General features: G+C 37.8%; 1 protein-coding gene across 24 annotated transcripts in view; it reads left to right on the top strand.

Moving 5' to 3' along the window:
* The window catches only part of PHF21A (PHD finger protein 21A), a 162,699-nt gene that overhangs the window by 43,558 nt on the left and 91,888 nt on the right, over window positions 1-27,253 (top strand). For 17 of the 24 annotated variants that reach the window (XM_014543330.1, XM_014543329.1, XM_014543325.1 and 14 more), the window contains one exon: window positions 810-896. In XM_014543330.1, the coding sequence (XP_014398816.1) occupies window positions 810-896 (87 nt within the window). The remainder of the gene's footprint in view (window positions 1-809; window positions 897-27,253) is intronic. The other 7 variants (XM_014543341.1, XM_005870761.2, XM_014543337.1 and 4 more) reach the window with 1 other exon arrangement.

The following is a 27,253-nucleotide window of genomic DNA, read 5'->3' as shown; positions in this document are numbered from 1 at the left end:
TATATATACACACACACACACACACACACACACACACACACACACATTCTTATTTAAAAAAGACCACGTGTCGTAATCATGAGAGGAAGGATGTGTGCCCCAACCTGATAGAAGACCAGGCAGGGCTAATGGAAAGAATTGCATGTGAGATGATGAAGAAAAAGTGATCTCTCATTGGGGTGGTGTTCAATCTGCTAGTAGGCTATCCAATATTAAGCATTAATCTTGCTTTTTAAATCTTGGATTTTTTTTGTTTCACTTGAGTAAAACGCAAGCATATTCAGTGTATCTCATCTAAAATAGTATTCTTTTTTGAATCCTAGAATTTGAAAACTGAGAGAATGCCCTGGTAGTCGCTGTGTTCATTTGAATGATATAGTGTCAAGGCATTTGTGGCACTGACAGCTTTTCAAATCTAGGCTAAAATAACAAATGCACTCTACTAAATAAGGGAGAGGCAAGGCAAAGATACTTACAACTTCCATTTTCCTGTTTTTGTCTGATTAGTGGAGCTTTGGGTTTTCTGTCAAAGAATAACAATATTTTTAGTAGAAAGGTATACTATTTTACATATGCTAAAATATAAAACCTCTTATAATTTAAAGCAATTGCAAAGGAGCTGCCCAGGTTCTAGTGTTAGGAGCCTACATTTAGGATCTATGCATTAGGTAGTGGTAATGTGACTACAATTTAATGCATGATGAATTTGATTGGCTAAAATGCTTAAGTTTGCTTCATCATTTGTAATGCAATATGCATAAAGTCTTCTTGCTACTATTCTGTTAACAAATGAAATATCTTTCTCACAGATATTTTTTCTTTCCAATCAGAATGCTGATTTAAAGAAACAGCTTCATGAACTCCAAGCCAAAATCACAGCTTTGAGTGAGAAACAGGTAGGGGAAAAAGGAGTGTGTGTGTGTGGCGGGGGGCTGCGGGGGGCGTGTATTTTTAACATTGTTCTAAAGATATGTCTGCTTGAGGCTTCTAGGAGAACTGCTATTTTTCCTCATGTGTGAAAATAAGTGTGGGCAGCCAGACTCAGTTTTAATTTTGTTTGAGATCTGTTTATCTATTTTTATTTTTGGTTGAAATCAGTCTCTAGAGTATCCCATGGATATATGTTCCTGGTAAATATCGAAAAGCGGTGTGGCAAGCTGCTGTTAACTGTGTTAATTAAACTCTATACTTTACCCATAGAGGAAAAGGGTAAAGAAAGTTAGTGGGAGTACGTGATAGCTGCTGGATATGCTTGTTACTGTTCTGAAGACTTGAAATAACATTTAACTAACATGGAGATAATGATTGTAAACAGATCACTCTACTAGTAAATACAGGTCTCCCATTCTGATTTTTGTTATACCTTTATGTTAATCTGTATTAGATATTGACGTGAAAAAAACTTTGATTAAACCTTGTTAGATTTATTTTATATAGAGCAAGAGAAGAACATCTTGCTTTTTCAATCTGGAAAGCATGTTTTGGAATTCCTTGTATAATGACCTCCACTTCACCAATTCAGGCAGCTCCTGCCACCAGGTGGAGTGTGACAATTGATAGAGCTATAAGTAAATGTCTGTGGTAATCTGACAAATCATTGTTTTCTTGTTCCTCCTCCACCCTTCCTCTGATTAAAAGGAGCAGTTTTCTATTTTGGAGGAGGTGAACGTGTGAACCAAAATGATTAGTTGATTTGCAACTGATAGTTAATGCTAGTGATATCTCATTGAAGATTTTTGACTGAATAGTTCTCAGTAATTGATTTTATGTTGTTTTTTAAACTTTAGTGAAATAAAGGCGTTGAGAGTAATTTATTTTTGGAGATTTTTTTGTAATTGTATTCTGTTACAGTGTGTGAGGAGAAAAATAAATCTTGAGAACTATGTGGAATAGTTATGAGTTGTTGCTGTTTCAGAATAGAATATTTTTCCAGCTGAGTGAACAACTGCTTTTTTCTCCCCCTTCCTGTTTTAAGCTACTATGTTTCCCCATCTTGTCTTCTCCAGAAACTAGAGGTGTTTTGGATTAGGAAATTGTCACACTCAAATTGGGCTAAGATGGCATGGTAGAGAACAAGTTTTAAGGAAAAATATAAACAGAGTTTATTAGTATATATTTGACTCTGATAGTGAGTCAGTTCTCTGAAGTCAAAATGATGTGTGTTAATGAAAGTGTTCTAGCTTTAGAATTGTGTTAGTGCTGAGCCTCCTATAGTTTCAGCGTTAGTTTGACAAGATGCCAATGAATGAGTCATTTGCTGAAAAATTCACGTGTTCCAGCTGAGAACTGATTAGTGGAGTAAGGATGGGGTCTGTTGTCACAAAGTTAACCTAAGGCTACATTTGAGGAAAATGGGGCAATTATAAATAAGTACATATATCTTAAGTTTTTGTTTGTGAGCATTGATACAAAGATTTGCTTTATTTCTGTAACTTTTTATTCTTTAATTTTTTTTCTATTAGGGGTCTAGCTTAATAGAAAATTGTAACCATTTATGTTCAGTAAGGTATTTCATCAAGTGGTAAATTCTGTCATCTGAACTAAGTTTGGATTTTAGAAACTAGAATTTTTAAAAATGGGTCTAGTGTCAGTAAAGAGAACTAGAGTCAGAAACTGAAATGCAATCTTGCAGTTTTATTTGCTTAACTATTTAAACAGCCTTTTTGATAGAACAGGGAATGTACCATTGTTAGGTAGGATAGTACTTGAGGAAACACAGCTGTAAAGTTCAAAAGCTGGTCCTTCCGCAGACTTATTTCCAACATGAAACATTGATATTTAGTTTAAAATAGTATTATTTTAGAACAAACTGTTAATGCTGAATGCCCAGCTTTTTGTGTGTCTTTTTTCCTCACAAGATCCACTTAGCCTCTGGGAAAACTTAATGATTTTCCTTCAACTTTAATAACTAAAATCTAAATTACCTTACTTGCATGACTATTATTTTAATTTAACATTAATATTTTGGTTGTGAGAAAAAATGTAAATACAGAATACTTCAAAGAATGTCATATTCCAGAATTAACACTGATTAACCCTTTGTCATTATTTGTTTCCATTCTTTTTCTATATGCATTTTTCTATAATATTTTCTATATCCACTTGAAAATTCAATTATACAATAGATGCATACATTCTCTTACTTTGCTTTATTAAAAAACAAAATTTGCAGATAGCCATTAATTCTTACAGTAAGCACTTATTTGTTTTTATTTGTTATTGCTCCTGCAATCTTTTTTTTTTTTTATTGATTTTTTACAGAGAGAAAGGGAGAGAGATAGAGAGTTAGAAACATCGATGAGAGAGAAACATCGATCAGCTGCCTCCTGCACATCTCCTAATGGGGATGTGCCCGCAACCCAGGTACATGCCCTTGACCGGAATCGAACCTGGGACCTTTCAGTCCGAAGGCCGATGCTCTATCCCCTGAGCCAAACCGGTTTCGGCGCTCCTGCAATCTTTGATACTTATTCAATTTCTTTCTCAAGACATTATGAAATGGGACCCTTTATTTGGAAAAATATGGTCTTTAGGGAACATCCTTCATGGCTAAAACTTAGTGAATTTTATTGAATTCTTAGTTAGAAAGTTCCAGTGATTTCCAACTGGAACTTGAGGTCTCTGAATAGAAATTTTCCATGGCAGATTTTGAAGTCAACTTTTGACCCACGGGGTCTGGTTGACAGTTTTTAACTTAGGAAATCCCTAGATTTGATTGGCTACAGAAAGTATATGTTATATAATCACTCTCATGGTTTCAGAAATGTTTTTGTGACATTGGGAAGTGCTCATGGTAAAATAATTGAAAAGCACATGCAACTTCACATGCATTACAGTCCTGTTTTTGTGTGTGTTGTAGGTATATATGTGTATACAAGTGTAAATGTGTATAAAAACAGTGTCAGCATATGTTGTTGGAAGGTGATGAATTTACAGGTAGTTTATTTTTTCTTTATATTCTTATATACATTTGCTAAATTCTCCACAATAAATGTTTCCTTTATAACTAGAAATAGACAAGAAATAATAAAAATAATTAACACTGAACTCTTGTCTGTATCAGGAATAGTTAGCATTTAAAAGTCTAATGACATTCTCCTCGTGAAATATTAACCTCTCTAATCAGAAAATCCAGCTATTTTATTTTTTTTAAAAATATTTTATTGATTTTTTTTTTACAGAGAGGAAGGGAGAGGGATAGAGAGTTAGAAACATCGATTAGCTGCCTCCTGCACACCCCCCACTGGGGATGTGCCCGCAACCAAGGCACATGCCCTTGACCGGAATCGAACCTGGGACCCTTGAGTCCGCAGGCTGACGCTCTATCCACTGAGCCAAACCGGTTAGGGCTGAAAATCCAGCTATTTTAAATACTATTAATACTGAAGTGTGAAAGCAATTATTAATTTCTTTAACATAGTTTATTTTCATTCTGCATTCCTCCCTCCTCATTTTTGACATGCATATGTGGTCTTTTGCTTGTCAGGGTACAGATGCTGATACTGGGGGCACAGCACTTAGTTGCTTTAGTAGTTTGCTTTCATTTTAGTGCATTGTAGACGCAATCTTAACATCCCAAAGTATGTTGCTTGACCCTGTGGTGATTCAGGCTTAAGCCATAGTAGTTGCATTTTTTATTTCCCCTTCCTTGAACAGTTTGCTCCCCACCCCCACCTTCCTTCTCCTGGTGCTCTCTGGCCAGGCATTAGGTAGCAGCTTAATTACTTCCTCAGAAGACCTGTCTCTGAAACCCCATCCTCATGTTAAAATCAACTGTTTCTATTATAATCTCTCCTTGAACCTTTCACTTTTCCTTTATAGCTATCCCATTTAGGATTAGGTTCAGCTGTGAATGACTAAAAACTCAAACTGAAAATGGCCTAAACAAGGTAGAATTTTATTTCTCTCTCATGTAAAAGTTCTGTAGGTGGACTATGCTGGTGGTAGTGGTGCCACAGTTTCAGGGAACCCAGGCTCCTCCTATTCTGTTGCCCTGCCATTCTCAGTATGAAGCCTCCACATCATAGTCCAAAATAGCTGCTCCATCTGGTAAGAAGGGGGAAAAGCAACAAAGAGCAACTTTATTTTTAAGGATGTTTACTGGAAGTTTCACGGGCCACTTCCAAATTAGATCCCATTGGTCAGAATTTAGTCAACTAGGAGCAAGGAAAGTCAGAAGTGTAATCTATTCCAAGTGGTTACCGCCAAATAAAACTCAGGGACTGTGGTACTGAGTAAGAAGGGGGAACATGCTGGCGATAATTAGTAACTTTGGCCACAATAGCTTATTACAGTTTGGAATTACATGTATGTGATCATTTTTTAAAGTATCTGTCTTCCTCACTAGACTATGATTTCCAGGAAATCAGGGAACATGTTTGTCTTACTTTATTTTGAGTATAATACTTAGTATAATATTTAGCATAAGATAACATTTAGCAAAGAAAAGCATTTGTTTCTTAAATGAATTATTTTATCCAACTGATCTTTTTCTCTATTTGTATATAATTTTTTAAAACAGTGCATCTTGTTTTATATGCTTTTTAAATTTAAAGTATGAATATGTTCTTTAAAAACATGATATTTAGTAGCTTCAAATATTTAATGGTCTGGCTAGATCATACTTTATTTAGTCCTTTATTAGTTGATGGTAGGATGTTTCCAGTTTTTCCCTAATATAAATATTGCTGTGATAAACACCTTTGTATTGTGAACCTGTTTCTTTGTGATTGCCTTGGGATAGATTCTTAGGTATGAGATTACTGGGTGTAGTGGTCAGCTACTGCCATGACAGTTCTGTATAACAAACCAGTGTTTTATTGAGGGGCTTATAACACTAAGTGTTTATTTTCACATTGGGTCTGTAGATCACATGGACTTCTCCTGATCGAGGCTGGACTTGGCCAGCCACATCTACTTCAGTTTGTGGGTGGGTTGGTTGCTCCTGCCTCCAGACTGCAGGTTGGGTTAGGTCCACTCCAAAGTGTTCATTCTGAAACCTAGCATGAAGGGGCAACAGCTCCCTGGGCCATCCTCATTTCATGGCTTATAACCTGAATGCAACAAACAGGCCAAACTACTGAAACATGTTTTAAGCCTCTGCTGGCATCAATTCTTTGAACATTTCATTAGGCCAAGACAAAGGGTGTGGATTATAATTTTATAACAGAGAAGTTATGAAGAATTGAGAGTAATAATCCATTGACCATCCTTGGTCAGTGGGTATAACAAAAAACTTTTACTGTATTGGAAAAAAACTTTTACTAATTATTTCCAGAAAATGCTGTTTCAAATTAACAGCATATATGAGAATATCTAGTTTTTCCCAGGAGATAGCCTGGGGGGTGGGGCACTTTGCTTATTGGAAGATGGATTAATATGTATCTGATGCTTTCTGCAGGTATATTTTTCATGCCATTTGACCTTGCTACAAATATTCCATAATATTCCACAGAGTTACCTTTTGGTTTTGGGTTTTGTTTTTCTTTCACTTTCTCCTGTTTTTCTTAATCCTTTTTTTTTTCTTCACCTCTTCATAGTCTTTGGTCTTTGCTATTGGTTTGCTTTTCTGACTCTATGTTAAAAAATTACAGTCTCTATTTTTTTGCCTAATGTGTAACCTAATACAAGATGAAATATTTTATTGGTTTTAATAAATAGTTTCCATTTATGAAACCATTCTCATTTTAAATATGAACATATTTTAGTAAAATGAATCCTGAAGCCTTTGGGAGAGAAGTTTCTGTTCCTGTCATAACTAATTATGTTTCTGATGCATAGAACAACATAATTTAAGCTAAGTAGGTGACTTGAACAATGGATTTTGTATGAGGGGACACTGCGAGTTTGATTCTCTTCCTGACCCTGTAACAGACTTGATAGATTTTTTGAGTTATTAAATAATTTATATGTCTGTTTCCTTATTTATGTAATGTTTGGGTAATGCCTTTTAGGAGTTAATGGACATGTATCTATTGAGTCCACTAAATATTTTTGGAGGTAAGTTCTATTTGAATGGAAATTGTTGGTTTTAGTTATGGTAGCTAACTTAATCTCATGTAACACCTTCATCTTACATGTAAAGTACTACTCTTTTAAGAAGCTTAGCTCTGGCCGGTGTGGCTACGTTGGTCAAGTGCTGTTCTATGCACCGAAAGGTCTCACCGGTTCGATTCCCGGGCAGAGCACAAACCCAGGTTGTGTGTATGGAAGACAGCCAATCGATGTTTCTCCCTCACATTGATGTTTCTCTCCCTCTGTCTCTCAAATCAATAAAAACATTTTTTTGGGAAAAAGAGAAGCTTAGAACATTTCTCATTTAATTGAGTCATGAGGACATCATTGTAATACATAAACTAGGACATAGACTGTTTGCGACTTAGCTATGATTATATAATTAATCAGTGCCCTATTCAGGACTAGAATCCAGATCACTGTACTGTTCATTCATTTTTATTTAGTAAATTCTTAAATTACTCTGTGGACCTTTATCTATCAAATATTTTTGAAATAGGACATTAGGCACAATAATTACATTGCCTTTAGGCTTCATTGCTTTGGAGTCTAGTAAGTAAATTAGTTTTTGTAATCCAATAATGGTGATCTGATACTTGATTATTTCTAGCCTCTGATACCAGTAACCATAGAATGTTACCCTCTCTCATTCACAACCAAACTAGTGTGATGGGCACATCACATTAGAATTTAGAATTGTTACTTTCTTAGAGATCCTTGAATTATGACGGGACTCTGACCTCATCTCTATTCAGAGTTGAGAAGTTCCCTAGGATTTAGTCTAGTTCATCCATCCTCTGCAATATTTATGTGAAACCATGGGTCCAGTTGATGCGAATGTTTATTTCATTTTTAAAAAAATCTAGAGAGAAATCTCCCACACTATTATTCATACCTAAACCCAACTAATGTCAAGATAGGCAAGTAACCATTTGGAACTGTCTGTGAACATCTGTCATAAAACTTCTGAAGACACACACATTACTTATGCTGATTTTTGTTTGTCCTAGATGTGAGTTAATTAGTTGAAACAGTGTTTGCAAGTTATCAGAATACTGCCCCTGAGCCTCATGTGATGCTAATAGCTGATAAGATTATATGACTTAAAATTTCCAATATTCCTTTTTTACGACTTCCCTTCCCCTTTTTACTTGCTTAGTTATCTTTTTCACTTAATAAAACATTTTATAGCCATCACTTCTAAGGAGAGATTGATTAGTTCTCTGGAGATGGAAAGACTAGTATGATTTTCTAGAGCAGGGATCAGCAAACTCTGGCCTGCACCTGGGCCAAATCCGGCCTGCCAACTGTGTTTGTAAATAAATTTACTGAGAGACAACCACATTTTTCATTTACATGTTGTCTATGACTGTTTTGGGACCACCAACAACAGAATTAGTAGTTGAGACGAAAACTTGCCAGCATATAGAAGAAGTTTGCCAACTCTTATTCTAGAGAAATTAACCAGAGAGGCACTTGACTCAAAGATATTAGGCACAGTATAGCACTCTAGGACAGGAGTGAGTACCACACTGAAAAAGGGTAGACAGTTAACCCTTGAATAACGTGAGGGTTAGGGGCGCTGACCCCCTATGCAGTAAAAAATCCACATATAACGTTTGACTCCTCAAAAACTTAACTACTAATACCCTACTGTTGTTTTATCAATAATATAGATAGGTAATGAACACATTTGTATGTTATATGCATTACTTACTGTTTTCTTAAATAGAGTAAGCTGGAGAAAAATTATTAAAAATAATAAGGAAAATACATTTACACTACTGTACATACATTTTGAAAAAATTTGCATGTAAGTGAATTTTTAACCCACACAGTTTAACCCCATGTTGCTTAAGGGTCTACTGTACACTGAGTAAGGAGAAGGCCCTCTTACATACATGCCAGCCCCACAGTTTTCGTTTTTAGCACCTTATTTTTTTAAAGCCTCTTTTATTTTGGATTCTTTTTCTCTTTCCCTCTTGCTCCCTCTCTCACAAATTTATTGAGACATAATTCATGTTAAATAAACATTCATTTAAAAAATAGTTTAATTTTGATGGAGTGAAGTCATAACCACAGCCAAGATAATGAACATACCTATCACCTCTAAAAGTGGAATGATGCTTTTGAAATTCTGAAAAACAGTAATTTCCAATGTAGAATTCTATACTTAACCCAACTTTTGATCGAGTCTGAGGGTAGAATAGAGACTGTGTCAATATGCAAGGGCACAAAACTAATTAGTCATGCGGCCCCCTTTTTTTTTAATCCTCCCCTGAGGATATGATTAGAGAGAGAGGAAGGGGGAGAGAGAGACAGAGACAGAACATTGATTGGTTGCCTTCTGTGCCCACCCTGACCAGAGGCCAAACCTGTAGCCCAGGCTGTTCCCTGACTGGGAATCAAACCAGCAACCTTTTAGTGCACAGGACGCTGCTCAACCAGGTGAGCCACTCAGGCCTGGTATCCATACACCTTTATTGAGGAAGCTACTGGAGGTTGTTCTCTGCCAAAACAAGTAAATAAACCAATAAAGGTTAAAACATGGATCCAGAAAACAGGGAATCCAGTACAAAAGGCGATGAAGAAAGTCCCTTGTTTGAAGAGGGGAGAAAGTCTAGATGACTGTTGTACTGTAGGTTTAGAGAACAACCATTTTACTTTGGACAGGAGGATGGAGGTGTCTAGGAAAGATACAACGAAGAAAAAAATGCACTGATAGATTACATGATGTGTTTTGAGCCATTATTTACTAGTAGAGATGTTTTATAGCTTCTTTGGACTTGTAATATACTAATTGTCTCACGAATTAAAGTTATTCACATGATTCTGATAATACAGACCTTATTAAATATGGATTTAATTAAAAGTTGTGATATGACTGTAATGGGCATAGGGGGTGGGAGAAGAGAAGGTAATATAAGAACTAGATTTCAGTTATCTGTAGTAGAAATTCAGTTAGTAATTTTTAAAGTGAAAAAGCAAGAAACCATGAATATTTAATTTAAAATAAGACAAATACCTGAAAAAATATGTGAGAGTTGAAAGTGGTTTCCTGAAAGGCACACGACGAGAGAGTTGGAGAGGATCGATGCAAGAGACTGCTGTTTTTATTATAAGCCTTGTGGCAGGTGGTTTTTTTTTTTAAAGCTATGTGTATATATTCAATTAGAAATAGGGGGGTGGGAGCGGGCGTGGAGAGGTCGATGGGGGAAAAAGGAGACATATATAATACTTTCAACATAAAGAATTTAAATTTTAAAAAAAATAGAGATAGGCCCTGGCTGGGTAACTCTGTTGGTTAAAGCACTGTTCTGGTACACCAAGGTTTCGGGTTCGATCCGCAATCAGGGCACATACAAGAATCAACCAGTGAATGCATAAATAAGTGGAACAACAAACCTCTCTCTCTCTCTTCCTCTCTCTCCCCATACTGTTTTATGCCCTGTTCTCTCTCAAATCAATAAAAAAATAGAAATGAACAAAAAAGAAAACTAAATAAAAAAGCAAAAGTCTGGAATATTATTAGATAGGATATTTATTTAGTCTTTGGGGAATTATCTGGACTCCTGAGTCAGGTCATCTGCTAAGTCTTTGGCCTCTCATCTATCCTGGGCTGTGTTAGGGGCTCTGCTCTAACACTCCCTTTGCATTTTCCTTAGTGCAAGCCGCATGATGACTCTGAAGCTTGGTTAAGGCATTCTGTAAGAGTCTACAGGAGAGAGAATGTGTCCTTTTTAGTTGGTTGCTCTACTCTTTGGAATAGAGAATAGATTTAGGCTCTAATAATAATAGTAAAACATAATAAAGCATACTACTACTTATAGGATTTAGTCCCTCCTGCACTTAAACTAATACCTTCTAGGACCATACTCAAAGCCCAGAAACTGTAAGCTCCAGGAGGCCAGGGACTTCTACTTGTTTTGTTCATCCATGTATACTCTTGGTAAATGAATACATGATTACTCCCTGAATTATTTAAGTTCCAACAAATGTATATTTAGAGTCTGTTTTGACTGAGCTCAGACTTTTGTAGGGGATTTAAACATGTAAACAATTATAATAAATTTGAAGTTAGAATATTTGTGGCATACAGAAAATGCAGATTATCTTGGTGAGGCATTATGGGAGTCTTCACAACAAGCTGATATCGGAATTGAGTGTTGCATGATGAGTAGGGATTTGCTAGGTGGACAAAGCCCTTACAGGCAGAAAGAACAGCATGTGCAAAGGCACGGTAATAGGTAACAGCAGGCCATATTCAGTCAACAAGTAGTTTAGGATTGCTAGAGCAGAGATTTTGTCAGGTAAAGGTCAGAGGGTCAGCTTGTATAGTTTGAAAACAAAGCATTTTGTATTATTGTTTTCATTACTATTAATATTAAATTGTAGGAATACCTACAATTACATAGCACTCACTATTTGCCAGACACTTCTCTGTGTGCTTTAAATACACTATTTCATTTAATTCTTACAGTAGCCCTAGGAGATGGATACTGCTATCCCCATTTTATGGATGAGAGGTTAAGTCACATGCCCAGTGTTTCAGAGCTGGCAATCCAGGCCATGTGGCTCAAGACTGTTTTAAATTAAAATAACATCAAAGAAGAATATGATATTTACATTTATTTAAAGGAGTAGATGGATTGTACTGGTTGAGAAATAATTTATTAGATTGTCAAGTGAAAGGGGAAGTGTATAAATAGGACAAGGCTAGGTCACAGTGGCTCTCTCATACCCATTTCCTTGATTACTGTTTGCTCTTTTTGCTTTTGTTTCAGGGCTGCTTGCTTTCTAAAGCTTATCTCTCTGAATGTTTGCTAAATTATAAATAACTAGAGGCCCGGTGCACAAATTCATGCACCAGTGGGGTCCCTCAGCCTGGCCTGCTGGATTGGGCTGAAACCAGCTCTCCGACATCCCTCGAGGGGTCCCAGATTGTGAGAGGCTGAAGGCCAGGCTGAGGGACCCCACTGGTGCACAATCGGGGTTGGGGAGGGATGCGGAAGGTTGGCCAGCTGGGGAGGGACTGCAGGGAGGGCTCCAGGGTGTGTCTGGCTCCTCTCGCTCAGTCCCGATTGGCCAGACCCCAGCAGCAAGCTAACCTACCGGTTGGAGTGTCTACCCCCTGGTGGTCAGTGCATGTCATAGTGAGCAGTTGAGCAGCCTTAGCATATAATTAGCATATTATGCTTTGATTGGTTGAACGGACAACTGGACACTTAGCATATTAGGCTTTTATTATATAGGATGGCTGGGAGTCTTTCCTTCCTACTAAAATCCACCTGCCCAAAAGAGTCTCTTGTTTAAAGTCAATGAGTTAAATTTTAATAATTAAATTTGTTAATACAATATAACTTTTTTCTTTTTTTTACCAGACCTGTGAGAGGAGACTGAATTATTGGCACTGGGGGTTGTAGTTTATAATTTCTTAAAATATTTTTTCTTCTAATTTTAACAGCCATGCATGTTCATTTGGAGAAAAATAAAATTTAGCTGTGATTTTACTTCCATGTTTTAGATTCTTTTTTTTCTTTTTTCTATGCCATACATTTGTATTAAAAATAGAATCGAGGTTGGTATTACACTCATTATTTTTTAAATACTTATTTTTATGACTTGAGCATTTCTCCCCATTTTTAAATATTCTTCAAGAATATTAGTTTTTAGTGGCTTGATAGTCTCCTGTCATATGGGGATAGAGTTTGTTTAGTCAGTTCACTATTTTTAGACATTTGGATTGTTCCCAGTATTTTACTGTTTTATGCTTAGCTCTGCAGTGTACATACTTGGACATAAATTATTTGGACAATAATTTTGATTATTTCCTGGAAGTAAAAAATGATAGGATCCGGAGTAAATAAATGTTTTTTACATGTTTTTGTGAAGACTTGTTTGTTCTGTGTAAAGGACTCTTAACTAGAACTAGCTTGAGCACAAAGGAGAATTGATTGGAACCATATTAGGACATCTCAAGAACCCAGCAGCAGCTTTGGGGACTGGAACTGGAGAGTCTCTGTCTCTTGTGTCCCTTTGTCCTCCTCTGCATCTGCTTCATTTCCCCTCTCTACAGACTGGCTTTCTCAGTTTCTCTGAACACATGGCAGGCAGAAGGCTTCTGGCTACTGCACAGTTCCTAAGTTTCTATCTTTTCTATTCAAGAGACCATCCCAGACTCACTGGCTTGTTCTCTTTGGCCAGGGGACCATGTCACCAGTAGACAGGCTAGACCAGGAAGCACCTCTTAGAGAAAAGGATTTGTGAGTTAGGCAGGTATCCCAAAACATTTCTGAAACCTATGTTTTACCTGTTCGCTCTCTCGAAAGGTTCTGTTCATTTTTAGGGTAATTTTTGTAAAAGATACGCTTTTTAACATGCTGGATAGAATTCTACCTTGAATGTAAATGAAAAATTGTAGTGATCAATTTATTTGGCAAATACTTATTGAGCACCTTTTATATGCCCAATGCTGAGAGCATGTCAGTCCTGAAGACCAAGTCATACCCTTTCTTTTAGTCATGTGTTAGAAGTTTGATACATTTTGAACTGACATTTAAAATGTGCGTTTAAAGTCTCAATCAGATTTTATTTTACCAACATACAGTTAAGCCTACTGTAGAAAGGGAACACATAATGTTTCCTTTGTTGGATATATCCATTCATTTTTTCTGAGTAAGTGATTGGAAGTTGTGAGGTTATGATACTTGTTGTGTTAGAATATTATCAGTTTAACCTTCCCCCTTGCCTCACCCTTGTGGTAGGGCAGCAGTAGAGTGCAGGAGGAGCTCAGGCAGTGGCTCTCTAAGTTGGTTTTCTACAGATATACTTGAGGTCCTTCACGTTTGATAAGGCTTCCTCATAGGTAGAATGTTACAGAACTAGAGTTCTTCTCTCGTTGGAAAATTAACTGACAGAAAAACCTTAGCACAGTAGGAAAAGAAATGTTTTGAATTTCCATAAAGAACAGATTAGACATTTTTCCAGGTAAGTAAAAAATGACAGGATCCGGAGTAAATAAATGTTTTTCACATGTTTTTGTAAAGACTTCTTCTGTGTAAAGGGCTCTAACTTAAGCAAGTAGTTTAGGATTGCTAGAGCAGAGATTGTTAGGTGAAGATCAGAGGGTCAGCTTGTATAGTTTGAAAACAAAGCATTTTGTACTATTGTTTTCATTACTATTAATGTTAACTATACTGTTAAGAATACCTACAATTATATAGCACTCACTATTTGCCAGACACTAGGCATTTTGTACCCATCAGTCAGGTTAACAGTTAAGTCTATCCAGTGACAAACTTGAAAATGTGCTCTGCAGGCCTAGAGTTTTAGAGGAAAATTCCCCTAAGAATCATATTTTTATACTTTTCTGTCCTGAGTTGGCTTTCACCTGGAAAATGTGTGTTGCATTGAAGCCAGGGTTAGTTGGTAGTGCCTTCTCAGGAGATGTGATCTCAGTTAGGATGGGGCAAACCTCCGTTAAGTGAGCTGGGCAAGCTCTAAGCAGCCTGCTACCTGTTCACACCTGTGAGACTCTGCTGCTGCTGGAGTTGATTTTACTTATTTCAGCTTGAGCCATATTATAGATATCTTTAAAAATGTATTTTTTATTGGTTTCAGAGAGGAAAGGAGCAGGAAAGAGAGATAGAAACATTAATGATGAGAGGGAGTCATTGATTGGCTGCCTCCTGCACGCCCCACACTGGGGATCAAGCCCACAACCCAAGCATGTTCCCTGACCAGGAATCAAACCGGTAACCTCTTGGTTCCTGGGTTGACACTCAACCATAAAACCACACCCGGCTAGGCTAGATGACATTTTTTAATGATTTTTTACAGAGAGGAAGGGAGAGGGATAGAGAGTTAGAAATATTGATGAGAAAGAAACATCGGTCAGCTGCCTCCTGCACACCCCCTACTGGGGATCAAGCCCGAAACCAAGGTACATGCCCTCGACTGGAATTGAACCTGGGACCTTTCAGTCCTTGGCCCAATGCTCTATCCACTGAGCCAAACCAGTCAGGATTGGACTAGATGACATTTTAAAAGAGACACCAATTCTCTCTTTTTTCCCCCTATTCACGAAGCAAAACATGGAGAATAAAAAGTATGTTTTCCTATATAATTCAAGAAGTTTCATTCTCTTCTGCAGTTGCTAAACCAACCTGGATTCCATGGGAAAATTAAGCCCCAAAACTCTTGGTATCTTTTCTATGTTTTGAAATAACATTCCTATGGATCTAGAATGGTAGTACTAGTTACGTACTATCCTTGTGATCATTGAAAAAATAATCACTGAATTAAATTTTTGTGTTCTGTAGTTCCAGTGAGGAATCCTGATTGAGAAAGGCTATTTTAAAATGATAGGAAACCCTCTCTTGTAAAACTCATAGACACCCAAGATTGTAGCTGTGTGAATGTGCAGTGATATAGCAAGTGCTATGTCATTCTAAGATGGGAACCAAAGAGGTCTTGAGCATTAATAGCCCACTGGACATGATGTAGTGAAAAGAACTGTTCTGTCATTTCCTTTCATCAAGCACAATATGAACTTGGGGGAAAACCCTCAGTTACATTTTTTCTGTAAATCAAAACAGATTAATATCAATAGTATTTTTTGTGCTAGCATTTTGGTTTTTTTCCCCCCCAGTACTTTCTCTCGATTTTTTTTTACTATGTTTAAAGCAAATAAAATCAGTTATCTTTATAAAATGTGGCACTTGATTAGTTTTTAAAATAGACAAGTAAAAAACCCATCAGCTCAGCAAAAGGCTAAAAAACTATTTGTGCTTGTGAATAATGTAACTGTTTTAAGGAACTGAGCCCTGGGGAAAAGGACAGCACATGGTTTGTTTACTAACAGGAAACACAAGTATTCTATAGCAGATCTTAATGTGTTTCCCTGTCTAACGGTCTTTTAAACAGGAGTATCTATGAAATCTACATTCTATTTTTACAACTAGCTCCTGATTTATTGATTGGAAGAGGCATTATTGGTGAAGTAAACACACAGGTTAAAAAATTTCATGGAAAATAGAAGTGACATGTCCATCTTGAGCAAGTTTCGAATCCTAGAAATTAACAGTTGTTAAAAATTTCTCCACTCTCCTTTTAAAAAAATGTTAATGAGGACCAGTTTTTAAAAAATCCAGATCCTTAGAATCTTGACTGATACCAGCTGAGACTAATTTGAAAATAATCAAGATTTACAGATCCTTAAAGTGAAAGTTTTTATTTTTCCATTGTCATCACTTTCAGATTTAACCCAGAAATAATTTTAGTTCATTTGTCATGGATCCTGAAAATGCAAAGTCTGTCTCAGAATTTTCTTCCAGATGTCCAGTGGAATAAGGTTGGAATTATCAGCTTGGGAAAGGTTTAAATTTTAAAAATTGCTACCCAATGAAAAAAAATTTTAATACTTATCTTTTTTTATTACAAGATAACATTCAAAATCTGAGGTCTTATTACCTGGGAGTAAGGAGCAGGAATGCTATAACTTTATTTTTTAAAAAAACTTTCTATGGAAATTTGTGTATTTGCAAAGGTATCACATTAGCTATAAAGAAACAAGAGCATTTTAAATTTCAAGACTTTCAATATAAGGTACATTGTAGAGCCTCCTGGTGGCAGTAGTTCTTTGTTGCCAGAATGTCCTCTTTGGAGACACCTGCCGAATGGGAGCTGATTCGAAATAAGCAAAACAGACCTATTCTTGTTTATTTCTTTTTGAGGCTTTTACTACAAAGATTCTAAGTAAAATAATGAGTTGAGCATTTTTTAAATTCGGATTTTAGGCTCATGTTCTATTATATTTTAAATGGATCCCACAATAGTTTACTTATAAATGCCTTACCTGTGAACTAGGGAATCTTGATGTACCTCATTGGGGTGTTTTGTATTAAGAGAGCCCTGACTCCTGCTGCCTCTATGCCTGATGGTCCTCCGATGATGCAGTACAGTATATGAGACTTGGTGATACTTTTTGTTGGGCCTTAGTTCAGATGATCTGCTACTGAAAGGATGAATTGACTGCTCTAGGGAATTGGAAAGGTCAATAGGAAGAAACCTGTTGCCAACATTTGTTTAACAGTAAAAGCTCTGTGGAGGAAAAAATCTCAGCTGACACTGGCTTAACTGTCATTTCTCACTCCCTCTATATGCCTGTGGCCAATAGGTGGTTGTGTAGGGTACTCACACACGTCTCCCATCAGTTGTAGAATGGTTATCAAGAGTGAGTTGTGTTTGTTCCCAAAACTGTATATGTCATTTGTTATTATTGTAATTGAACTATTACATAAAACAATTCCTTATGAAAAAACCAAGTTGTTCCCAGAAAAACCAAGTTTTAAATGCTTTGGAAAGAGTTAATAAAGGTGAGTTAGTAAAATAACGCTGCCCAATTAAGTAAATTGAAGTAAAATACTAATGTCCTAGATTCTACCTTCAGATTGCTTCCAATGTCTTAAGTTCTCACCAAAATGAAAATAGTATTGCATGCATCATGGTTATGATTTATGAAAAAAAGATATTTTGACACTCTTTTAACATGTAGATCCATACAAACAAAAGGCCTGGTCCTATATTACATTAGCAAGTGGATGTGCATTTAAGTTGAAATAAAATGCTTACCCCGTCCAGCATGGTTCAGTGTGTGAGTGTCAGCCTATGAACCAGGAGGTCATGGTTTGATTCCAGGTCAGGGCACATGCCCAGGTTGCAGGCTTAACCCCAGTGGGGGGTGTGCAGGAGGCAGCCAGTCAATGATTCTTTCTTATCATTGATGTTTCTATCTCTCTCTCCCTCTCCCTTCCTCTCTGAAATCAATAAAAAAAAATATTTTAAAAAAATAAAAAGTAAAATGCTTAGATATGCATAACAAATTTTTTGCCTTGATTTAGGTAACTTATTTATTTATTTTATTGATTTCAGAGAAGAAGGTAGAGGAAGAGAGATAGAAACATCAGTGATGAGAGAGAATTATTGATAGGCTGCCTCCTGCATGTCCTGCACTGGGAATCAAGCCTGCAGTCCAGGCATGTGCCCTTCACCAGAATCGAATCTGGGACCCTTCAGTCCACAGTCCAACGCTCTATCCACTGAGCCAAATTGGCTAGGGCTGGTTGAGATAACTTTTTTTCATTATCTCATTAATTATTGGTTCTGATCGTTATTGGTTTAAGAGAGCTTCTACTGTATTGCTTCAAGCTACTAAAGCTGAAGTGTACTTTTCAGCTTTTAATTCATTCATTCACAAATATTTATGGAGCACCTATTATGTACTAGGCATTCAACTTGGCCTCAGTGCTGAACTTGGCTGATAAGGTTTCTGTTTTAAGGAGCTTACACGTCTAGTGGTATATTAGTGAAAGTATAGTGATTTAAATAGTAATGATTTTCTCAATAGTAGTAGGATAATTATCAAAATAAAATCTAGTCTTTGTATTGAAGACCAAAGCCACATCTACGTATAAACTAGGTGTTCTCAGGCCTAGTTTGTACCCTAGAGTCACCTGGAGAGCATTTGAAATATACTGCAGATATAGGGCTCCATCATAGACCAGTTGAGTTAGAATCTCAGGATGGGGTGCGGGGAGCCTAAAAAGATGTGTAGGAAAAGGCAAGTTGATTTTAGTTAAAGTTGTTTGATATTGCCCAAACCAAATCCAATAATCCCAAGCCAATTTGACACAGCATTTTTATTCCTGAAACACCTGGGAGCAAATTTCTGCGGTATTGGTTTGACAGAGCTAATGATTTGTTTGAATCTTGCTAGAGAAAAAACTACATACTGTAATTTGTAAGAATGACTGTTAATATTCTGACTTCCAGCTTTTCCTTTTAGAAAAAAATGTCAAGAAAGATAATAATTGAAATTCTTCTTTGACTCCTCTCTATAGTTAGAAAGTATGCAACTTTTACCAAAGTATTTTAGCTTTCAGAAATATTTTAGTGAGTCAGAAACCTCTAGAAAAGCATCATATCCTTTATTTGCTTTAAAATATTAGTGTTTGATGAACAACATAAACTGATGAACAAAAACAGAGCCAGAGACAGAGCAGCATCAATCAGACTGTCAAAACTCAGAGGGAAGGTAGGGAAGGGTGGGGGTAAGGGGGAGAGATCAACCAAAGGACTTGTATGCATGCATATAAGCCTAATCAATGGACACAGACACCAGGGGAGTGATGGCATGAGTGGAGGGGGGGGCTATGGGGGGTTAAGGACACATATGTAATACCTTAATCAATAAAGAAAAAATAAAATATTAGTGTTCAGCTTATATGAAACACTGATTAAGGTTAGGAAATGTTGAACCATGGCATTCTTTGTACCAGTCATAGCATGTAGTTATAATTTTATGTATAACTAGAGGCCCGGTGCACAGATTCCTGCACCACTGGGGTCCCTCAGCCTGGCCTGCAGGGATCGGGCCAAAACTGGCTCCCCAACATCCCCTGAGGGGTCCCAGATTGCGAGAGGGCACAGGCCAGGCCGAGAGACCCCCACCGGTGCATGATCGGGGCTGGGGAGGGACCGCAGGAGGGCTCCAGGGCATGTTTGGCCCATCTCGCTCAGTCCCGATCAGCTGGATCCTAGCAGCAAGCTAACCTACTGGTTGGAGTATCTGACCCCTGGTGGTCAGTGCACATCATAGTGACTGGTCAAACGGTTGGACACTGACCATATTAGGCTTTTATTATATAGGATGAACAAAATTAATGTCAAAGGTATTGACATCTTGAAATAAAATCTACTCTTAAGAGTGATTTCATACTTAATCTTTAGGCCCAGAAACTTTGAAAGTTGAAAGTGTAGTGCATTCATTATTTTTCTTCCTAGTTCTTACAAAATATAGCTGTGGTTTTTCTTGTTTATTTTCCCACTTATATCACTTACAAGAGGACCAGAAGTTAGTGCCTTTACTTTTAGGTATTTGTTTCACTAATAATCTTTTCATATTAATATTTTGTAGGTCAGGTACATTTTTACAGAAAGTTTTTTATTCTTTCTGCTATCCATGAGAGATGTAACCTGTGAAACCAAGCATTTTTCAGGACACTACAACAAATTCCAAAATACACATAACATATCATTATGAATTTGAATTAGTTCAATTCTGCTCTTAGAATACTAATTTAGTATATTATTAGTTGAGGCACTTAGATTTTCATATATAGAAATAGCATCTTTTCATCCCTGAATTGCCTTCATGTGTGAATTTTTCCTTTACCTCATCTCCCAGAGCATGTGTGTATGCATCATGGACACACACACACACACACACACACACACACACACACACATCTTGAAAATGGAACTGTTAATTTTCCCTTTGTTCAGCCATCATGGTATGCCACTCAGGTAGCTTGTCCAGAGATGTCCAAGAAGGTGGAAAGTCTTGTCAGCTGAAAGTAAAAGGGAAAATACTTAAAGATTTACTAGGTGATTAACTGGTTTGATAAAGATTTCACAGGCCCTACCAGGGCAAATGATGAGAAAACTAATAGAAGTAGAATGTTATCTTATCAGCACTAGCAGCTAGGAGCAATTTAGCCCATGAATATCTTATTTCTTCTATCCCTACAGTCTGTTTTGGTTAAAATATCAATGCTTCCTGTGTAGTACTTAACAGTTTTTAATTCTGTAAAGTAAACGAACATGATTTCTCCCCCTCCTTAGAGTTCAGAAAACTGATACACAGTGGGACTGAGTTACTTGTCCAAGGTTATTTGGCTGGTGTGTTAGTGAGGACTCTGTTTCAAGTAAAAAACTCAAATTGTTGAAGCAAAAAAGAGAATGTATTGACTTACATAATTAGTAAGTTCAGGGATGTAGCTGGTTTCGGGGCATGGTCGGATTTAGGGGCTTAAACTGTGTTTTAGGACAACTTTCTCCTTTTGGCTTTATGTGGATACGGGCTGTCCTGTACTGGCAGTGGTTGCCTTTGGCAGCTTTTCATTTACAACTTGCCATTTTGTCAACCCCAGTGAAGAGAGAAAGGTTTGTTGTTGTTGTTTTCAGGAAACACCAGCACAAGATATGGACATGATTTTCAGGTTTATTCTTAAACCAGTCATCCTTCACTGTGGCCCTCTGAAGCAGGATTTAGATTATTTCTAGATGAATTAAATGTACTGAGAAGTAGTTCTCGAAAATCATACTAGGTAGACGCACGTGCGCGCGCACGCACACACACACACAGGTATACTGAGCCTAGACTTCTAATTCTAAAGCTGATGTTATTTTCTATTTTACTATGTAGGTACGACTAAAAATGACAAGAGAATACAACTACAAAAATATAGTTGTCTAAGGATAAGACATATAGTCCTGAAATTTGTAATATCAAAACCCATTTCCTTCTTCCTGGCAAGTTGAGTATTATCCCTTATATCTTAAAGTTTAGACACAACTAATAATCTGATCTAATTTTGACTATTACCAGAGGAACAAGCTTTGGGAGGCTACATTCATTTTTTACTCTACTACAGTACAAATTTGGAATACATGTGGGGGAATGGAGGCTTGACAGAAAAGCTGTGTTTGAGTTGTTTAAATGTTCCAACACTGCAAGAGGCTCCTGATTTCTGGACAAAAGGGTTTTACTCCTGTTTCACCCTGTCTTCTCCTGCCTGTCTTCCCAACCCCATTAACTTCCTTTCTGTTTCTTGGCTTAAGTCTATTTCTTCCTCCAGTGTTTCTCTCCCCGGGAGCAGAGACTGGACGATTTCCTCAAGCCCCTTGAGTAGAGGCATGATGGCCACTCTCTTACTCCAAGGAAAGTCCTACAGTATGGAATTGCATGTTGACATGCTTAAGAATTGTTAAAAAGAATTCACTTTCCTGTGTGGCCAAGAAGCTTTGTGTCTCTGAAGTTCAAAGTCAGAATATTATGTCCCAGATTTCCTTGGGTAGCTTCAACTCTGGAAGCCCTAGAAGTAGCCTAAATACTAGAAATACAGGCTTAGGGGCTTCTGTAAACTCTTTTGTGCCCAAGATGGCTATGAGAATGGAGGCAGAAGGCAATGTTAAATGCACTGGCTTTCATCCCTGCTGTCACCAGAATAAAAATGACCTGTATTTTGGGCCCCCAGGCAGCACTGAAATGACATGCCACCTGCTGGCCTAATCCATTTCATTTCTGGTACTAGGATAGCCAAAGTAATTTGCTCAATTTGCAATTGACTATTTACTCTTTAAAGCAGCAGTGATTAGATCTAATGTAAGAAATCGCATACGCTATCAAGAATTAAAACTTTAAAGGTGGAAAGTTATCCTTTTTGGAAGAAGTCATTTAAATATGGTATATTTTACCTCAGAGACCATGCTTTTAGAAAGCGACTTTTTGCTGTTGTTCCCCAGGAAGGAGTACAATCTGCTGATGAAACTTGAGATAACAGAAGTGTTTCTCAGCAGCAGCTGAAGGGAACAGAGCACTAGGATTCTGCTATATTTATCTTCAGGTAAACTTTGCAGTTTGCTAGGGAAAATCTGTATAGCATGCAAGCAGATTAACTGTGTTAATCCAGCAGCTGCTTCTCTGGCAGCTAGAAGAGAGCCTGTGTAGCTGCAGTCCTGCACTCAGGTGCGGTCACACTTCCTTGTTGCAAAAACTGTTCCAGGAGCCACATATGCTGATGAGTTCTGGTTTTCTCAATTTTAATTAATCCTAACTCTCTTCTTTATTTTCCTCTTCCCCATCAAACTGAGTTGATTAGAACTTCTCTAAATGATAGTTTCAAGAGCTTGGACTCTGGTTTTGAACATGGTGGTTAATAGTTATGTATAGTACTGCAATTGATGAATTAGTTATAGGAGCACCTACTCTATTCCCCTCCCAGACGTCCTTCTATCGGTGAGTCACACGCTGGCAGAACTAAGGTGTCTGCTTCCACGTCAGCCCTCTTCTGTATCTTGTTGCTTTCTGTGATTCGGCAGCTATGGAATTTGCTTCCCTGCATGGGCCTCTCAGAAGCCAGCTCTCCTGCTCTCCCCAACACGCTCACAGTCAGCAGAACAGGGAAATCACACTGATCAGCACACCACTCAGTTGATCAAAGGAAGCCAGCCACTTTTCTTCAACAAGACCCAGCGGTATTAGTCACTACGCCTTCTCCTGCCGTGAGCAAGGCCACTGGAACACTGCTGGCAGCATTAGTCTGTGTGTAAAAGCTGCTTATGTTTCTTTTGCCTAGGCTTTGGCTCAGGCCTCGGCAAGGGCAGAAAAAAGAGGAAAATGCCCCAACTGCTGATATTTTTCTCTTCTAAAACTTGGTGTGAAGCATTTCCCTCCCTTGGCAATCCCTAGTGGCAGTCCCCAGTTCTGCTGGGGAAAGACTTGCTAATTTTCTTTTAATTGTAAAAGAGCAGAGCCCCACAGCAAATTGAACCTGGGTGACTACCTGAGATATATGACAGAAGACACTCCTACATTGATTAAGTTAATCACAGGTCTGACAAATCTACAAAATTAAAACAAACCACATTTTTTAGTTCTTAATCTCTTGAATCTGTTGGTTTTTGCTGTTTCCTGGGTAGCCTTTTATGTTACTGGGTAAGGAACCTATGGGTCTCCGTGCTAATTTGTTGGACATAAATAGTAGTTTGCTACTCGTGGCTCTAATGGGTGTATCATTTCTTTTCTTGTAAGCAATTGACATTTCAGTACAGTTTGCAATATGGAACATGGAAAGGACCCCCTGAGTAGGACAGGGCTGCTCTTTGTCACTTGCAGCTGTGTTTGCAAGGGAGCATGCTGGCAACCAGCAAGATTGCTATGACAGGTGGGAAGAGCAAAACCAGAAAATACGCTTCTCCTTTCTCTTACCCTCTTTCTATTCCTTTCTCCCCCCCCACCCCCACCCTTTTCTACCTGACCTTCTGTTTTTCTTCTCTTCCCCTTTTAGAAGCCATCTGTTTCCCTCTATTTGGTTTACAGATGCCACTATGCAGGAATACACTGTGCTGGAGCTAGCATATGCTTGACCTGTACTGAATGTATGTATTGGGCTGGGCTCAGCCTGATGCACTGGTGAGGGCCTGGCATATGAAAGCTAATGCATTTTACATACCAATTCTGGAGACTCATAAGGACAACATATCTTACTGCCTGAATCTGGGAAATGGTAGAGAATTTTTAAAAGCCCGTTCCGCAAATTCTGCATTACCTGCTATTAGAGATTGGAGCAACATTAGTCTATGTGTTAAAAGCTGCTTATGTTCCCTTAGCAGCTATAGCCTGGGCCTCAGCAAGGGGGGAGGAAGGAGGAAAGTACCCCAACAGCCAGTGTCCCTTTTTCCTAAAACTTGATGTGAAGCATTTTCTTCCCTGTTGTCTGTGACAAAAGTTGTCATTCTACAGAGCAGGCACCCAGTTAATGGTTTTCTTTCTGTGGTTCCCGTTCAGTTATCCTCTCCTCAGGCATTGCTGGTGGGAATGTAAAATGGTGCAGTCATTTTGGAAAATAGCCTGGCAGTTACTTAAATTGTTAAACATAGAATTACCATGTAACTTAGCAATTTCATTCTTAAGTATATTACCCAAAGAAATGAAAACATATGTCCAAACAAAAGTTGTACACAAATGTTCATAACAGTCTATTTATGATAGCCATAAAGTGGAACCAGCCCATCACCTGATAGATAGCTAAATAAAATGTGGTATACCCATACCATGGAATGAAGTACTGCCCTGGCCGGGTGGCTCAGTTGGTTAGAGCATCATTCCATACACTAAAAGGTTGTGGGCTCTATCCCCAATGTGGGGTGTGCAGGAGGTGGCTGATCAGTGATGCTCTCTTATCATTGTTGTTTCTATCTATCTCTTCCTCTCCCTTCCTCTCTGAAATTAATTAAAAATATATTTTTTTAAAACCACACATATCCTTGGGTGAGGATTTAAAAAAATGAGTGAAGTACTGATACATGCTACCACATAGATGAACCTTGAAAACATTATGCTAATTGAAAGAAACCAGTCACAAAAGGCCACATACTGTATGATTCCATTTATATTAAATATCTAGAATATGTAAAGCTATAGAGAAAGAAAGTAGATTAATGACTGTTCAGGGCAGAGAGAAGTGTGTGTGTGTGTGTGTGTGTGTGTGTGTGTGTGAGAGAGAGAGAGATGGGGGAGTGAGGAGTGACTGCTCATGTGTTCGGAGTTTCTTTTTAGGGTGATGAGATGTTCTAAAATGGATTGTGGTGATGGTTGTACAAGTCTGTGAATATGCTAAAAGCTTTTGAATTGTATGGTATGTGAACTATATCTCAATAAAGCTATTTTAAAAAGTATTACTGCATATTTCATTTCATCTGAGGGCACGGAGTTGTCTTTACTAAAGTTGTAGAGGCTAAGAAAACCCATATTCTCAATAAGAATACCAATCTAATAAAGGTAATAACTTATTTGCACAGTGTGTCATTGCTTGCCCATAGTTTTCACATGCTTTAATTTGATCCCCACTGAACCCTAGTGTACAGATGAAAGTAACACACATAAAGAAAAAGTGACTTCTCTAAGATTACACCACTAATAGACAATAGAGCAAGTATATACTTTCAGGTGCTCTGATTCCTGCCTGCTCACTGCACTCTTGTCAGAAAATTGCAAAGAAAGTACTGTTGATGTTTCCCAGATTCTTAATTATGCTAACCCCTTTCACCTCTTGAATATGACTAGAAAAGTCACCCAACTTTCTCTGTCTTGCTCTACTTACCTGGAATATGGAGATAAGAATAGCCTCCACATTTCAAAAGTCAGCTACCTTCCTGTCTTGGTTTATTTATATAGAAGAGGAAGCTAGGATTCTAGCCCTTTCTCATGAGCATGGAATAAAGACTAACTAATAAAAAACAATTATAAAACATTTTTCCAGACTATAAACATTCTTTATAATCAACTATCAAAGAGTATTGCTTCTCTCCTTTATGTTGTACAACTTCACAACCTCTGTGGGATGTAATAATAACCACTTATATCAGTTTTCTCTAAGGAGCTCAAAGCACTTTATAGACATCATCACATTAGTCCTCCCCACATCCCTGTGAGTTACGGATACAGAGGGAGCTGGTACCAGAGGAGCTGGAGCACCGAGCAGTGAATAATTTGCCTGAAGCCTTTATCTCAGGCAGGGTCTATACTATACCGATTGCTCATTTATTTGCCCCTAGTGGTATTTATTTGGTCAATTGCATTTATTCTCTATGAGTTTGTCACTTGTTAAACATGAAAAAATGCTTGAATAGCCCCCCTGAATCACTTTAGATCAGCTTAAACTTTATCGAGGGTAAAGCTGTTTATTTTGACCTGGCTGTGTCGTCCTGGATCTAGACTAGAAAACAGTTCAGAACTCCTGAATATATGCTCTTGATTTGAACATTTACTATGTCCTGCTGTGTAGACTGGAGAAATCCTTGATGCGTCTTTGGAAACTACTCTCATTTGTCCAGACACTTCACAGGGTGAATGCAGACTTCCTTCCAAGTCGTTGAGTTTTACAGTGTGTTTATATGTGGAAAGCTCATTTACCATCTGGATTACAGCCTAGATCTTCACCACCGCCATCATCATTTAATATTATTTTGGTCTTATGGCTTAATCCCATTACCATCCCTTCTGAGAGAGAATATGTATGAGGGGAATGTGTGAAATGATTAGAAAGGCCTGCATGGTGTTGCCTTAGAGTGGCTTCTAATAACCCACTAGATAGCAGAGTGAAGCCTAACCCATCCCCTGGAAAACAGTAAATTCTGGCTTTTCTCTAGTTTCTTGCCGAGGCTGTCCTGGCAAGGTTTTTTGATTTGGGTGTTTTGTTTTTGTGGTGGTTGGGGTTTTGGGGGGGAAAGGGTGTTCTCTTTTGTCTTAATAATCTTTCATCTTACTTGATGGGGACACATTTCCTCCCCAGAAGTGGATTTCCCTTGCATATTAGCCTTGTTGGTACGCTGCCCCCTTTCCCCCCCCTCCCCCTGGGAAATGGCCCCAGTGCTGTTGGCACTGTCCTGTGTGCAGTTAATTAAACCTCCTGCTGCGGACCTGGGTTTCTGCTGCCACTGTTCACTGATGTGTGTGAATTGAGTGGAGCACATGTACACAAGCTCAGGCGCAATCACGGAAACAAACCCTGAAAATAGCAAAAGATGGAGTTGAGGGAAAGCCTTCTGCTTTTATTTATTTTTAAAAAAATTTTATTTTATTGTTTAAAGTATTACAAATAGTAGTACATATGTC

The sequence above is a fragment of the Myotis brandtii genome, unplaced genomic scaffold, assembly GCF_000412655.1.
Source record: "Myotis brandtii unplaced genomic scaffold, ASM41265v1 scaffold324, whole genome shotgun sequence".
In the NCBI taxonomy this organism is placed as follows: Eukaryota; Metazoa; Chordata; class Mammalia; order Chiroptera; family Vespertilionidae; genus Myotis; species Myotis brandtii.
This window is presented reverse-complemented; position numbering and strand designations above follow the sequence as displayed.